This window comes from Engraulis encrasicolus, chromosome 14 (genome assembly GCF_034702125.1).
Source record: "Engraulis encrasicolus isolate BLACKSEA-1 chromosome 14, IST_EnEncr_1.0, whole genome shotgun sequence".
NCBI lineage: Eukaryota > Metazoa > Chordata > Actinopteri > Clupeiformes > Engraulidae > Engraulis > Engraulis encrasicolus.
Window position 1 is genome coordinate 42,578,180 of NC_085870.1, and position 15,775 is coordinate 42,593,954.

At 43.1% G+C, this 15,775-nt stretch overlaps 2 protein-coding genes across 2 annotated transcripts; one reads left to right on the forward strand and one right to left on the reverse strand.

Moving 5' to 3' along the window:
- Positions 1-60: 60 nt before the first annotated feature.
- Positions 61-5,080, reverse strand: LOC134462665 (opioid growth factor receptor-like protein 1). The gene is made up of 8 exons (XM_063215807.1): positions 4,479-5,080; positions 3,216-3,329; positions 3,081-3,119; positions 2,905-2,953; positions 2,741-2,819; positions 2,359-2,425; positions 2,071-2,219; positions 61-1,663 (listed from the first exon to the last, which is right to left on the reverse strand). The coding sequence occupies exons 1-8, from the start codon at positions 4,767-4,769 to the stop codon at positions 745-747; spliced, it is 1,707 nt and encodes a 568-aa protein (XP_063071877.1). The 5' UTR covers positions 4,770-5,080; the 3' UTR covers positions 61-744.
- A 7,994-nt stretch (positions 5,081-13,074) lies between these two features.
- Positions 13,075-15,044, forward strand: LOC134463474 (potassium channel subfamily K member 15-like). The gene is made up of 4 exons (XM_063216671.1): positions 13,075-13,369; positions 13,842-14,366; positions 14,520-14,864; positions 14,950-15,044. The coding sequence occupies exons 1-4, from the start codon at positions 13,087-13,089 to the stop codon at positions 15,042-15,044; spliced, it is 1,248 nt and encodes a 415-aa protein (XP_063072741.1). The 5' UTR covers positions 13,075-13,086.
- Positions 15,045-15,775: the final 731 nt, after the last annotated feature.

Genomic DNA, 15,775 nt, shown 5'->3' on the forward strand with positions numbered 1-15,775 from the left:
TAGAACCATTGCTAGTTGTCCCCACCTACTTTGAAGAAATAATGTTTGTGAATCTGTCGCACCAGGGACTATGAAAGTTCAGTTGACTATGTTGACAGTGAAAATCATAGGAATTTCAGTTAATATTGCTCACTTGTAATCTATAATTGACACCTCAAGATGTGGCAGACAGCAATGATGCAAGGGGAAACTTGTCCTAAAGAGTAATAATGTTAACGAACACTGACACAAATATATTCAATCATTTATTTTTTTCATAACACTAGAATTTCAAGACACTCGGTCTCAATATTTAGTCATCAAAAAAGAAGGTACAATACAACAGCACTGTCAAATGTTTTTTTTTTTTTTTTGGTGTGCATTCTCTTGACATTGAAAAAATGCATAGATGAACAATGGGTGATCAATTACTGTTAAATGTGAAGCATTTAAAAAATCAGTACTTATAAGTAAAAATGAAAATCTTTAAAGTGTAACAGATTAACACTTCCTGAGCAATACTTTTGTTATTTATTTTACAACAAGAAGGCGTCAGTGGTGTGACTAGACTAAATCTATTGCAGTATTGTAAAATGTAATTGCACAATTACAGCTCTCATTACTCAGCCTTGAAAGGTAGGCTATAGCCTATTTCAAGCTGTCTTCACAAACTCGTCTTTAACCCCAGATCTTCATTAGAACCTTCAATTATGTCTTGCATTGGTAGTTTCTGGGTGCTTAGTAATGGGCGACCACTACTCTTTACTACAGAGTTGTAGAAATGGTGTCCCCAACAACCACACTGTCTGACCCCTCACCTGACTTCTCAGCTTGCGTTTCTATTTCCCCCTTTTCACCATCATCAACTGTGACGGGTGTCTTCTCTGTCTGCATGTTAGTTTGAACTTCTTTATCAGAGACAATTGCAGTGGATTTGGGCTTGCCCTCAGTGGCGGTGTCATCTTTAGTGGGCGAATTTTCAGTACTTCCTGTTTCTACTTTATTTATTTCAAGAGCAATGGGACATCCTGCTGCCATGACTTCCTGGTTTGTCTGTTCTTTAACACTTTTGTCATCTTGTATGGTTTTATTTCCTGTCTCATCCTGAGAGCCTTGCTCATCATTTGCAAGTGCACTAACTGAGCTGCCATTAGGGGCATTTTCTGACTCCATTTCATGAATGGAGTTGTCTGCGTTCCCAGCAGATCCTTCGTCAACATCTTTAGTGTTATCTGCAGAGACTTCACCACCTTGCTCAGGTTCTGATGTGTCAACTTTCGTTTTTGCATGACTGTTGGCTGGCTTTTTCACACATTGCTTTACTCCTTCAGAAGTGGACGGAGCTACCCCTGCTCTGCGCAACAGAGTCCCACTGTCCCTGCTGCTTGTATCGGTTTTCTTGAACTGTTCCTGCACCCACTTGGGGCACCACAGAAACTTTTCTGTGCCTCTTTTGGTCTTCTCGAACATTGTGAAGGCTTCTTGAATCAGTTTTCTGCGCTGTGCTTTGTCGAGGACAGAGAACATGAAGTAGTCCAGAACACTGCTCTTCACATTTTCGAGCTGTCTGTTCACCAGAGTTTCCCTCAGAAAGAAGCGTACCAGGGGCACCTGGTAGTGTTTGAATCCCAGCGTGCCTAAACACTTCAGGATACGAGTGATGCGGAGGTTGTTGTGTGTATTCCTGCAAAGAAAGTTCAACATTTAACCAGAGGTGGTAAAAGTAAAGACACAACACAAGTAACTTATCTGAGTTAACCAGTAGACCTTGTCTTGTCTTACGATCAGAACAGTCTATCTCATTAGGTACAGTGGAGTAAATGATGTAACAGCTATATAATGCCATGTGCTAGTGTTGTAATTGTACTACAAAAGTATGTGTACAAAAGTAGCCTACTTAAACATGTGCAATAGGCCTACTATCATAATGTGTTACTAAACGCAGTGAGGAAAGAAGTAATACATTTCCATCAATTCTGATTATAACCGCTGACAACTGCAAGTTTTGGTTGCTGAGTTAATAAGTGGAGAAAATCTGCCCATCACTAGGACAAAGTTATTCACAATTATTTTAAAAGCTATGTGACGCACCAATTGAGATTGTCAAAGCGTGATTCCCAGTGTTGTGCTCTTTCCACTTCCCCCGTTTTATCGTTGACCAGTTTTATTCCATAAAAGTCCAACATCAGCTCATATGAAGTCCTCAGTCTCTCTTTTGCAGCCTCATCTGCAACAAAGGCCTTGAATGGCAATAGGACATGGAATTAGAGACAAAACAGTGGTGCACCTTTTTTGAATTTACATCATTTCTGTCACTGAAAGTATTTTGTACATTTATCTGTTGTGTGAGTGTGCCCTGTATATATTTTTTCAACAAACCTTTATTTCGGCTTGTGTGAGGGTATGCGCTTGGTAGTTCATACCCTCCTCCCGCAGTGGGAACAGCCTGAAATTAAAAACACCATGTCACAGTCAATATTCCTGCTTCAGACAGAACAGGGCTACACCATACGTGTTATATATATCCTGTTCGTTCACAAAAATGATCTTGTTATTTCCACCACTCTTCATTTAGACAGATCTGCTAATTTATTAAAACACATATCTTACATACACCAGTAGATCCGATACATAGAGCATAGGCCTAGACACAATTGCAAAAATAATAATGAAATAATACATTTTATGGCCAATATTTATATAATGTCCTTACCCAATGATAGCCTATACTATTTCCTTGACATACAGTAAGTTAACGTACCACTGGATGTATGAATGGACTCTCTCCAGCTTTTTGTAATCACCCCACCAGTTATTATGAAACTCCTCTATGGTCATATCTGGGGACAAAAAAGACCACTGATGATTTTTCTTTTGGTGCACTTTTTTTGAGAACACAGAATTTAGATGACATATTTGACTTACTGTCAGGTCGAGATGGGATTTCATTTCTGTAGAATCGCAAATTTGGATGCTGCAAATGGATAGTTACATTGTGTAGTTAATTGTGAGAAAAAAAATGTGACAATGATTTTAAAACACTCTTAATATTGCATGAATTACAGACACAATTAACCCAAAATGGAAACACTTTAACGCACGTTACGGAAATCTTGACAAGGTGCAGGGTCCACCAGAGTCTGTGAACATGGAGGAAAAATATGAGTCATAATACAGAAGATTATTTTATGCTGTACAGAGATCCTTAAAATATTGAAACTCAAGTTGTGACTCACTGGGTAGTCGTGTCTATAAGTTTGCATGTCCCTGGCAGCATTGGAGTTTCTGCCCATTGACCAGCTGCTCATAAGCCATCTCCTCGGTGACCTTTGGTGCTTTGTCTTCTTGACCTGAGCATAATCCATGAAAAAATTGCAAATTTAAATGTAGGAAATGTGGTGCTGTGTTAGTTTAGTATTAGTAGGGCCTATGTAGATTCATATTAACCACTTAATCAGTAGATTCATATTACAGGCAGTAAACTGAGCATGAGCTGTGATACGATGTAGCGCCTAACGAAACTAGACAGTCCACAGTTGTGGGAAAGTGTCTTTAGATTCTTGTTCATGCAGACCAGTCCATGTTGATGCAAGAGGCTACAAAAAATATTTCACTGTAGGCCTACATGTATTTTGTAGCCTACATACTGTATTATTATTATTATTATTATTAATAATAATAATATAATAAAGGCAAATGTGTAATAGTGCTATATTATTACATTTTAAAACACAAAACACATAGGCTATATATATACATATATATATATTTTTTAATGTGTGTGTGTTTTTTAAGGTCTTTAAATGCACCTCCAAACAGGACGAGATGGGGTAAAAAGAAAAAAAAAAATCTCTGACTCAAACAAGAACAGGGCATACTCAAAATCACGGCTTTTGCCCTGGGCAAAATAAGCTTCCCATATAATAGGCCTATGCCAATTTTCGTGGAACACGCTTCTATGGAAGACTGGTTGACATCAGCACAGCCCAACCCCAATATTGTGCGACCTGTAACTTCATGTGGGTCTTTGAGCGCATTGCCAAAGCCAGTTCATGTCACAATTTGTTCATTTATCTTGATATAATTAGCTAGGTCTAATAGTTTGAATCCTCCCGCGCGTCCATCCTCCTGTCCTCCCTCTACCACTGGGACACGTGAAGCAGAGACCCCATGAAGGCTGCAAACAACAAACTATTACACGCGACCTTCTGGCAAGGCGCAAGGGATCAGCACAGCTCCACACACGGGTTGCACTTTTTATATTGCGCGTGGGAATAAGCCTACGTAGGAAAATGTTTAATTATGCAACTTTGAAAGTGGATGAGCCTAGAAATAGCCCTGTCCTGTACTCTTTCACTTTCGTCTTCGAAGTTCTAGTAGAAAATAAGAGGATAGAGGACAACTGCATAGGCCAGATGGCGCTGATGCAAACCAGGAACCATAAACATATAGGCTAGGCCTACTTTTAAAAACCTGAATGAATACTCATGAACACTCACCTTTTTCCTGTTTGATTGATTATCGTCATACTCATCCCACGTAGAGTCATATTCACAAATTAAATCCTCGGAGTCTTCGTCGTGCTCCAGGCCGTTGTCATTACTTGGCCTATGCTCAGTCCAATTCGAACTACCTCCTTGGTTTGAATCTTCATTGCCCACAAACATTCTGAAGACACCCGAGACCACGGAAATAAATCGGTATGGTATTAAATGGAACTTTTTTGCGTAGAAGAAGATTAAGTGACCAATGGACCTCAGCAGTCGTTTGAAACGACTGAATGCTGGCATAGGAATGATTTCCGAGGAACCTGTTGCCTTTTAATAGGGTTCAAAAGAAAAACGAAACTGACTACTGATAAGCCAACTAGTTGTCTCGCCCCATGGCCAACACCTCCTGAGCGCAGCTTTTGCGCACGCAGGCCAGTCATGCTGCGTCACGCACCAGTCATCTCGAGGTAGCCTACATACCTGTAAAGTCACCCTAAATGGCCTAGTCGACTGCAGATCTAAAGTCGCCTAGGTCATTTCTGGGGTGACTTTGCACGTAGGCTACCCAAACGGGTTGCAAGACAGCGTTTTTACTTAAGGCGTATTCACTAGAAGAAATGTCCTCAGAAAACGAAAGTGAAAGCAGGCTAAATTCAGCACCAAAAGCACGGCGAGTCTGTTTCATGTTGAAAGCAAAAGTAATTAAAAGCAGAATGTTAGGCTACTCTTGACGTAGGCCTATGTCTGTGTGGCACTCAGGTGATATCCAGTAGCCTAGGCTATTTCAAAATATAGGCTATATTAGGCCTATATAGCTGTCCATTAAGGATGTGCAGTACGCGTCTTTTACGCATCGGGTAGGGTTTTACAGACCGCAGACGATGTCATATAGCCTAATGATTCAAAGATTGCACCAGTATTTTCAATCGGTTGTTTTTGGAAGCTAAGGAGCCATGTGTCACATCGTGCGAATCTTCCTTGTGAAAGGTGAGGGTCCAGGGGAATTAAAGATCAGTGCTTTGCCCTTTGGCTAACAAGCTTGGCGGTGCTGCTCATCTCTGTGGTAAAGTTCATGCTCTGTTTTTTTTTTTTTTTTGGACATGGGCTGTGTGTAGGCTACCTGTGGGACATAGCTGATCATTACAGAAAATAATTAGGCCCCTACTGGTACAGTATTGGTGGGCACATTGGTAGCCTCTACAGGCTATTTTGTTATGGATAGGTATGGGTTTGAGTAAAACAAACTTTGTCATTTCATTCTATAAACTACTGACAACATTTCCTCCTACTTCCGAAAGAAAATATTGTCATTTAGATACTTTATTTGCAGAAAATCTCAAAACGGTCAAAATAACACATAAGATGCAATGTTTCCAAATCTCAAAAAAGGCAAAGAAAACAAGATGATATTAACTTCAAAACAAATACCAATTTGTAGTCACAGCTTTCATATGTTTTGGTATGCGTTGCATTACTCCTTCACGTTGTTTTTGGATGACTTTATTCCTGGCATGGGGCAAGAATTCAAGTTGCTGAGCTTGGGTTGATGGCTTGTGAACATCCAGCTTCCTCATGATCACATTCCAGAGGTTCAAGGGGGGTTGGGCCTGGAGTTTGGACTGATCATGTCAGGGTATTGATCTGGTGGTCCTCCATCCACAGCTTGATTGGCAAGCTGAGTGGTAGGAGCATTGTCCTTCTCTAAAGAAAACTGTCCTCAGCGTTCAGGGGCGTTGTCAGAACAGAAGGAATCATGTTTTGACCCAAGGTAAATTTGTAGGCCTATGTGACTTCAGAGACGCATAATTTGCAACAATGACTTTGACCGATTTCAGCCTTGCTGAGGCACCCTCAGATAATCACCTATTCTCTGCCAAATTTCACAGCAGCTGCAAGTTACTGTGGTTCATATACCTCTCCACCATTAGATGACCAGGTGTTGGATTAGATTTAAAATTTGGCCAAGGATAGATTTTTTTTTTATTTTTTTTAAGATATTATGTTATTTTGAAGTTAATATCACCTTGTTTTCTTTGCCTTTTTTGAGATTTAGAAACATTGCATCGTATGTGTTATTTTGACCATTTTGAGATTTTTTTTTGCCGCGGCTGTATATTTTAATTATAATTATTTTATATAGTTCAAGTGTATTTATTGCATTGTTGTTGATATTGTGTAAATAATGTACCTGTCCTCTTAATTTATGCATGCAAAGTGGCAGTGCCCAATCAGAAATAAATTATTTTTTGGACCAAAACAAAAAACTATTGGATTGCCTTTTAAGATAATGTTTTGATTTCAGGCCCTGTGTGCTTGAACATTTTGTATTTGTCTGCACAAATCTCTACAATCAAATCTCAAATCTTTATCTCAAATCTCAGAAAACAAACTGTCATTGTGCTGTATGTTGCCTAACCTTTTTGGACCCTGTGTCATTGACAATAGCCTATAATTAAGCCTATAATTAAGTTAAATCAACATTACATGCCCCTGTCAATTACTTTTCCTGTTTGTGTTGTTTCTACGCCACTCTTTATATATAATGATGACCAAACACAAATTGGACGGGTTCACTGTCACTGATAATGCACACTCAACAAAAAATCTGTTGAGATTTAGGTCAGGATTGAATTTGAAGTCGGGTATCATGCATTTCCTATGCATGTGAAGAGAGACACAAACATATGGTTTGAAAGTTAAAGTCCAGCCACTGATTCTGTCTGCTTGTGCCTTCAATGCAGGTGATTTCACAGACTGGGGCATACAGTAAGCGTATTGAATTGGCTGCAACAAATATGACCAATCCAGGACTTTTGCTTTCTGTACCAATGATGTCTACCTTGGGAATTCCACTAGTTTGCCTATTGTTAGAAAATAGGCTAGATTCTGAGGTGCTGAGATTGGATGCATTGGTTTACAGCAAGTAGTCCAAGCCAGGAATTAATTTGTGTTTGCAAAGAAATCCTACAATATTTTAGAATGCTTAAAAACATTACTATAGCTTTGTGTCTTGATTTTCTGTGTGCTAGATTGAGTGCTCAAACCATTGAGTAATGGCCCCATGTGACAGTCATGAGATGAAGATGAAAATGAATGCTGATGTCATCAAGCGCTTGGTGTGAGGCAAACTGAAAACCAGTCTTTTGATGTTTGATTAACTGATTGCATATTTTCCTAGCTGACAGAAGTCTGAAGTTCAAATTAACTCTCTCAAGTATCATTCTTCCTAGGGCACAGGCAGGGCCGGATTAAGATGGCCTGGGGCCCCTAGGCTTCAAGTTGATGTGGGACCCCCGGAAAGCAAATTTCGAGACAAATTTACTTAGACAGTGTCATAATTACGTGCTAGGAATTAGGGATAACATGTCTACCAACTTGTAGTCAACATGACAGATGAATTTTTCAATGTTGCATCCTGTCACAATTCTGCAATTTTTCACTTTTGACCAATTGGGGCCCCCCTGGCAGGTGGGGGCCCCTAGGCTGCAGCCATATCTAGCCTGTGCATTAATCCGGCCCTGGGCACAGGATGCTGTGATGTCACCCAGAGGCCAAACTATTTGACGTAATCCCTTTAGGAGGCCTGGAGTAGGTGACAATGGAGAATGACTAACATTGGATTTCAATCTTTTCAGTACAAAGGACACACAAAGATGTCAAAGGAATGCTGGCTATATGTGTATTGGTTTCATCAAGGATACATAACTGAGGATGTCCACAGATGAGGTCATGAGGACCTAGAGTGATCAAACCAGCCCCAAGGACCACCTGCAGATGAGGACAGCAGATTACACTCGACACAGTCTAGGCACCTCTTTGATTACTCAACAAAGAATGTAATTGCTTACACATGACCACACCCATACACAAGTATCCCATACAGGCAGTTACATACTTTGATTTCACCCGAACTGAATAATTCTGTTGTTTGGTCAGGGAGATTTTAATGTAGGAATTCCGGAGCGCTCCGTAAGATGCTTTCGCTAGCTTTTGTAATTTTTCTGTAAACTATAGTAGGTTCTGCTGTTCTGGAAAGCAGTAGTGCTTACTATGTTTGGGCCATTGCTGATATTCTGGATAGTATAAGTGGTGGTCATATTGTTATTTGGTAATTTCAGAAAATTAATGGATTAATTTGACTTTTGGAGTGTATGGTGTACTCTTCAGTAAGCATACTGTATTTGAATTGGTGGCATTGGTTCTGCAATGCTTAATGTATCATTCATTAAATTACATTACATTTAATACATTACATTTAGCAGACGCTTTTGACCAAAGCGACTGACAAGGAGGACATTGAGGCAAACTTAGTGTGTGGGTCAGTGCAGAGTACAGCAGTCATGTGCCATGGGAAAGATAATGCTTTGCACTTATTTTTTTTCTTTGTTCACGTCCTTTTGTCCTCCTGTTGTCGTAGTGACGTAAGACACACACAACGGAGCTGAAGTTTATTCCACTGACTTGTATAACATGCAGTTATACAAGTCAGTGGTTTATTCTGATGAGTTTGTATGTTTGCCACTGCCAAACATACGTCTAACCATTTCTTAATTCATATTCGGTGGGCTTGTGCGTTTTGGCATTACCATGCCATTTTATCCCACCATTCACAATATTTACGATGCCTACAAAAATAGAGCCAATTTTTGAGAGAAATAAACTACAATTTCTTTCCTCGATGTTGAAAAGGTAAAAGGTTATCTCATCTGGGAAAATCGTGTGTTAAAATATTCTACAAGTTGGCCTGTGGAAAATACCACGTGGTGGCGCTGTTCATGTGTGCTTTTTATGTCGGTGTTTGGCAAAGGTGTCCAAAGTAAAAGTAAAAGACACTTTTGTGGTGTAATTACAACACTAGCACATGGCATTATTTAGCTGTTACACCATTTACTCCTGTACCTAATGAGGTAGATAGACTTGTTACTGAAAATCACTGAAAACCTAACAAGGACCCACCACAAACTTGATCCTACCAGGGCAGAGTTAGCTGATCGTAGCTGAAGTACTCGGGTCTACTGGTTACTCGAATAAGTTTCTTGTGTTGGAAGGAAATTGTGTTTCTTTTTTTTTACTTTTACTTTTACTTTTGACACCTCTGGTGGTTGGTATTTATCATAATTCACATAGCATGTGAATGCCACATACCACATAGTATGTGGAGATCATGCGGGATGATGCACCCCATTGTGTACAGGAGCTTGGAAAGCATTAGCCTGGGTGAAAGCTGACTGTTGACTCCGTCCAACAGTCTGGAGAAAGCTAAGAGGAATCCATCTCCATGGAGAGTGGGAGATGGTCTGAGCTTACTCTGCCATGTTCAAAATTCAAATTCAAATTCAAATTGTGCTTTATTGGCATGACTGTTATGATATGAGTGTCGCAAAAGCATACAAATAAGACAAAAGTGTGAATAGTGTCACCTTAACCAATGAGTAACGGACTCCGTGGGTAAATTCTGCGTCACCAATCTCAACTGTCTGCTGATTGGCAGAACAGTGAGCCAACCGAGCGAGGAAGGTTTCACCAGACTATGTGCAGAGCCAAAATCAAATACATAGGCTGGCATTGCCAGGCTAGGCAAGCATGACCACCATAGTGAAATGGAGGAGGAAGAGGAGCTGGGAAAAACTGGAAGGCCTTCACGCATGATGATAGATGAATGAACGCAGGAGGGATTAATTGTTCGAGAGGGCGGGAGATGGTAAGACAACTGTCAATCACTGCCATTTATAAAAACAGGCTCCTCTCCGAGTGGGATACTGATTTCAACCATGGATAGCTGATGGAATCAGACTTGGTGGCCTGCAGGAGAAAAAGTCTGTCTTTCCAGGGAGGGGAGGGATCTGTGGTGCAGTGCACTAATGCACCTTGTCACGAACGGATAAATGACCCATGGGGTCTCAGGTTCTAATCCAGCCAGGGTCATATCACTATACCAGCCCATCTTTCTCTCCGCCACTCTCTTCCTATCACTGTCTGGTATTGAAGGGAAAAGACGATACATTTTAGAAAGAGAAAAGAAAGTCAGTCTTTATGTCCAGCTCAGCTCAAGTGCAGTGTCCCTGCTCCCTGTGGCATGATAAGATGTGAAGTAACCGATAACACAACTCAAGGCAAGTATTGAGTCCTCATTACATGACATAATGGGTTTGTGTGACTCAAGGCACGCTTCATTTCCCACAGAGACCCACTTGCACATACTATCTAATCGGAAGCGACAGGACGTTTGGAAAAACAGCAATCTCTCTCTCTCTCTCTCTCTCTCTCTCTCTCTCTCTCTCTCTCTCTCTCTCTCTCTCTCTCTCTCTCTCTCTCTCTCGCTCTCTCTCTCTCTCTCCAGAGCTCTGACAGCAATCACAGAGCCCAGGACTCCATTGATTAATTATAGGCCCTTTGGTGTATGCTGTGCAGACAGTTTGCAAACAGATCGCAAAGACATGTTCTTCCCATGTTACATGCTATCAGCAGACTGGCAGGCCAGGGGGGAGTTTACCCTTGCCTGAAATAGAAGGAGGCAGCCATGACACTAATGACAGCGCATAATGAGGGCATGAAAAGACATATGTTTCACAGGAGTGGGGCCATAAATGCAGATTTTAATAGAGATAATAACGGCCGTGATGGAAGGGCCATAAAAAACGGTATGGCTCGTGGAGAAGCTGCTCAGTTGGCTCTCTCTGGTTGCCAAGGCTCCCACAAATGCATAGTGAGCATAGCCTATAGTCAGGGCCGGATTAATGCACAGGCTTTGGCTGCAGCCTAGGGGCCGCCACCTGCCAAGGGGCCCTGGTTTGCCAGAGGAGGAGGTGGGGCTTGTGACAAGATGCAGTATTGAAAAATGTGTCTGCAAATATGTTATTCTTAATTCCTAGCTCGGACGTATGACGCTGGTTGTCATCTTGCCACGAAATTTGCCTTCTGTGGGGGCCTCCATCAATATGTAGCCTAGGGGCCCCAGCCCATGTTAATCCAGCACTGCCTATAGTACTATATGTAGCCTTATAATGCAATGTGTTCCACGAGTGGAACATTGTAATAGTTGCTGAAAAAATGTCACCACCATGATACTACAATGACACATAGCCTACATTACAATTTACCATTCTGGTAACAGCATGTTTATAACAGGGGTCAGATTAAATTGGGCACGAGCCCTGTAGACAAGGACAGATTACTGCACGGGCCTACCGGGCCCAGGCCCAGGGGCCCAAGAACTAAGGAGGCCCTAAAGCCCAAGCCTCTATATTTCCATTCTCACATTACGTTAAAAATAACACTTTTAACAACTGTATTTTCACATGTTCTGGAAGGACAACCCCCCGAGCACCCAATATAATATAATGTGTAACACCCAAGAAACACCCATATAGGGAGAGGGGGGGCTTTCATGTTGTCTGGCCCAGGGGCCCTAGAATCATGATCCGTCCCTGCCTGTAGAGCTGCCCCTCCTCACCTGTGCCAAACTAACACACTGACCTCCCTTTGCAGTAGGCTAGTAGTAAGCGTACTGTATACTGAGATACTGACCAAGTTGTTAAGCACGCTCTTTCACTTTCACAACATTTGCCTCTGAGTTGGAGTTGGGCAGTCCTTTTTTTTTCAAATCAAGGAAGGGCATTGATTTGCCAAATAAACTGCCATTTATAAAAACTTTCCCCATAGGTCCGCTCTCTTGTTCAGCAGTTCACAGTCTACTATTGTAGTATGAGCTAATATGATGATGGTGGTGATGACTGTCAGATGTTCACAATTCACAGTTTATTCTATGCACTTCAAAGATTAAATATTAATATTTTAATATACCGTCTCACTTGATTCATAATGACGAAGGGCATAGCCTATTTATCACCACAGGACAAACTGTGCTTTCGTAAAGGTCAACCCTGCCAAACCCACCTCGCCATTGCTCACACTAATGCATTACTTGTAAGTTCTGGGAATGCCTCGCCCTCACCTATGCAAGCATGATAAAGCACATACCCATCAAGATAGCGGAGTAGCCTATGTAAAGGGCAGCTGTCTTCTCCGAAGCGACTCCACATTTAGCGCTTTGCAGTCTCGCAGCAGCACTTCCATACATTCCCTCCGATGATGTTAAAAAGACGCATTAAAAAATCGTGTTAGCCTAACGTTGTCATTTTAAATGTTGATCGAGCGCGACCACTTTCCATAAAGTCTTCATCATAGCCTACTCAGTACTCATCGCACGCTTCAGCACCTTGGTCAGCGCCCGCCGAGGTGCGTACGGACCAGCCTACCTGTAGGCTAAACGAAAAAAAAAGCTACAGTCGTTGAGTGTTTAATTTAGTTTTAAATTAGATTAATAAGGATATTTCAACAAAGCATTAAACTTAACCAAACTTGACCAAGATTTACGCTTTGATTGGTCTGGTGTTGTTGACTTGGGTTTAGCTCCTCCTTACCCGCCTGTCCACCACCACGTGTATTTTTTTTGGAGCAGCACCAACTTCAACATCTCCTCCCTTTTCGAACAGGGGAGCATCCTAAATCCTCACCTCTTTCAAATTATGACCGTTCGCGTGGAAAACAGTAGCCCACTTGTTTTAAGGGAAACACTACTTTCGTCCACTTACGTCCGCGTTTTTGTCTCTCCCTAATGAACATGCAGAATATTCGAACTATTTGTTTAATAGTTTGCATGCTCTCTTACCTACTTGTTGGAGCCGCCGTGTTCGATGCCCTGGAGTCGGAGAACGAGAGTGAAAGAAAGAAAATGTTGGAGCTGAAACTGAACGAGTTAAAGAAGAAGTATGGCTTCTCTGATGACGAGTACCGTGAAATTGAAAAAGTGGTTTTACAGTTGGAACCCCATCGAGGAGCGAGGCAGTGGAAATTCGCTGGATCGTTTTACTTTGCAATCACAGTTATCACAACGATAGGTAAGAATGATTGTCTGTGACCACTGCCTTTTTATTAAGTGTCATCCTGAAGTACTACACAGGTCATTCATCATCCAGCAAAGTTAATTGGCTGCCTTTTTAAAGTCACATTTTGTATAGTGACATTTTCCAGTGACTTCAGCAATACTGTAGTTCTGGAGTTCAGTTCTGTAGTACTGGAGTTCAAAACCCGTTTTAAAGGCTAATATTACTCAAAAATCACCATCTCACACTGAGGAGGGATGTCAGCCCAAAATGCCTTTGAGACGATTAAAAGGAAAAATAGAGATCTGCCAAGTTATTGAAAAGAAACTTGTATTACTCAACATTAAATGTGTGTGTGTGTGTGTGTGTGTGTGTGTGTGTGTGTGTGTGTGTGTGTGTGTGTGTGTGTGTGTGTGCATGCGCCCATGCGTACATGTGTGTGTGCCTGTGTGTGTGTGTGCGCGTGTGTGTGTCTGTCTGTCTTCAGGGTACGGCCATGCCGCCCCTGCCACAGACGCGGGCAAAGCCTTCTGCATGTTCTACGCCCTGCTCGGCATCCCCCTCACCCTGGTCATGTTCCAGAGCCTGGGCGAGCGCATGAACACCCTCACGCGCTACCTGCTGAGCCGGCTGAAGCACTGCCTGGGCCTGCGGCGCACGGCCGTCTCCATGGGCAACATGGTGCTGGTGGGCTTCCTGTCCTGCCTAAGCGTGCTGTGCGTGGGTGCCGCCGCCTTCTCCTACTTCGAGGGCTGGAGCTTCTTCCACTCCTTCTACTACTGCTTCATCACGCTCACCACCATCGGCTTCGGCGACTTTGTGGCGCTGCTGAAGCGCGAAGACCTGCAGACCGACACGCTCTACGTGGCCTTCGGCTTCCTCTACATCCTGGTGGGGCTGACGGTCATCGGGGCCTTCCTCAACCTGGTGGTGCTGAGGTTCCTGACGGTCAACAGCAGCAGCAGCAGCAGCTCCGACGGGGGCGAGGTGGAGGTGGCAGCTGGAGGAGGGGGTGAGGAGGTGGTGGTGGCGGAGGAGGAGGAGGGTGGGCAGTCCAGAGTTGGACGAGGGGAGGACAGCGGAAGAGGGATGGGGAGGAGGGTGGATGGAGGAGACCTGGAGGTGGGTCAGTGTGTGGTAGCGGTGGCGGTTGCCCATAGGACAGGACCAAGGTGTGGGAAGACGGACGAGAGGGCTTTAGCGATGCCAGGCATGCTGGAGAACGGGGTGTTGTGTAGCGGGAACAGCTTGCTCTCCCTGCCAGCTGGAGGAGGAGGAGGCAGCAGCAGCAGCCGCACCAACCTCATCCCCTTGCCGGACAACAACAACACCCGACGAAGGTCCCTCTCTGGTGGGAAGAAGAGACGGAAAACCTCGGAAAAGGTGAAGCCGGCACGCCGTCCCTCTGGGTTTCTGTCCCTCTGCTCGGCTGTCTGCTGTCCTCGGCCACAGCAGCATGGGGAGAAGAGCGCCCTGTCCTCCCAGCCGGCTCTTCCCAGAGGAGGTGGAGGTGGAGGTGGAGATGGAGATGGAGATGGAGGTGGTGGAGGTCAAGGCCACGCCAACCCGGTCTTCTACAACTCCATCTCCTTCAGGGTGGACGGTCACGGGGCCGCCTGCTCCCGCAGCTCGCGGGCCCCCTCCTGGGGCCTCTCCGCCTACTCGTCCCCCTGTGACTCCCTGTGCCTGAGGCAACACTGTGCCCTCCTCCCCCCGTACACACGGCGGAGATCTATATAGACATGTGTTCCGCCATATGTCTTCATTTATATGAACATTCAGTGATGTCCTTTTGATGTTGTTCTGTTTTTTTTTACAGAGACTTTCAGCCAAAGCTCCTCACAGCACATATACTGCACACTGTATAAAATTCAGCTATACTGTGTTTGTCAGGATGTGCTTTCTCTATTGCATTGCATTTTCCAGCTTTCTGTTCTAGCACTGTCATAACAGCTGGCTTGCAGAAACACGTTTTTTCCTCCTCTTACCATGTATTTTGTGGGGTTAACAACTAGTAATTTGTTTGGTGTTTGGACTGGGTTAACCCAATACAGGATGAATTACACAATATATAGACGCTACTGTAAGACATACAGTATGTTATTGTGCTCTGGCTCCAAGCTGGACTGGGCCTAATCATTTTCTGTCATGCTCTTTTACACTAGGAAATGTACAGATTTGCACTGACATTTTGTACTTTGTAACTATTTATCTGTAAACCGGCATTGCTGTAATGGGGATAGACAACCATTGATTGTAATCTAGCTAAATAATGAATGGTGCATTATTTCGGTTGCATGTCCGGACGCTGTACATCACGGTGAGGCCTGGGACGCCTTATCTGTTACCCTTGAAGCCATTCATTTGTCTCCGTTCCGAGTCAACATCCATATTTAGCCTGTCGACCCGAAGCAAATACCC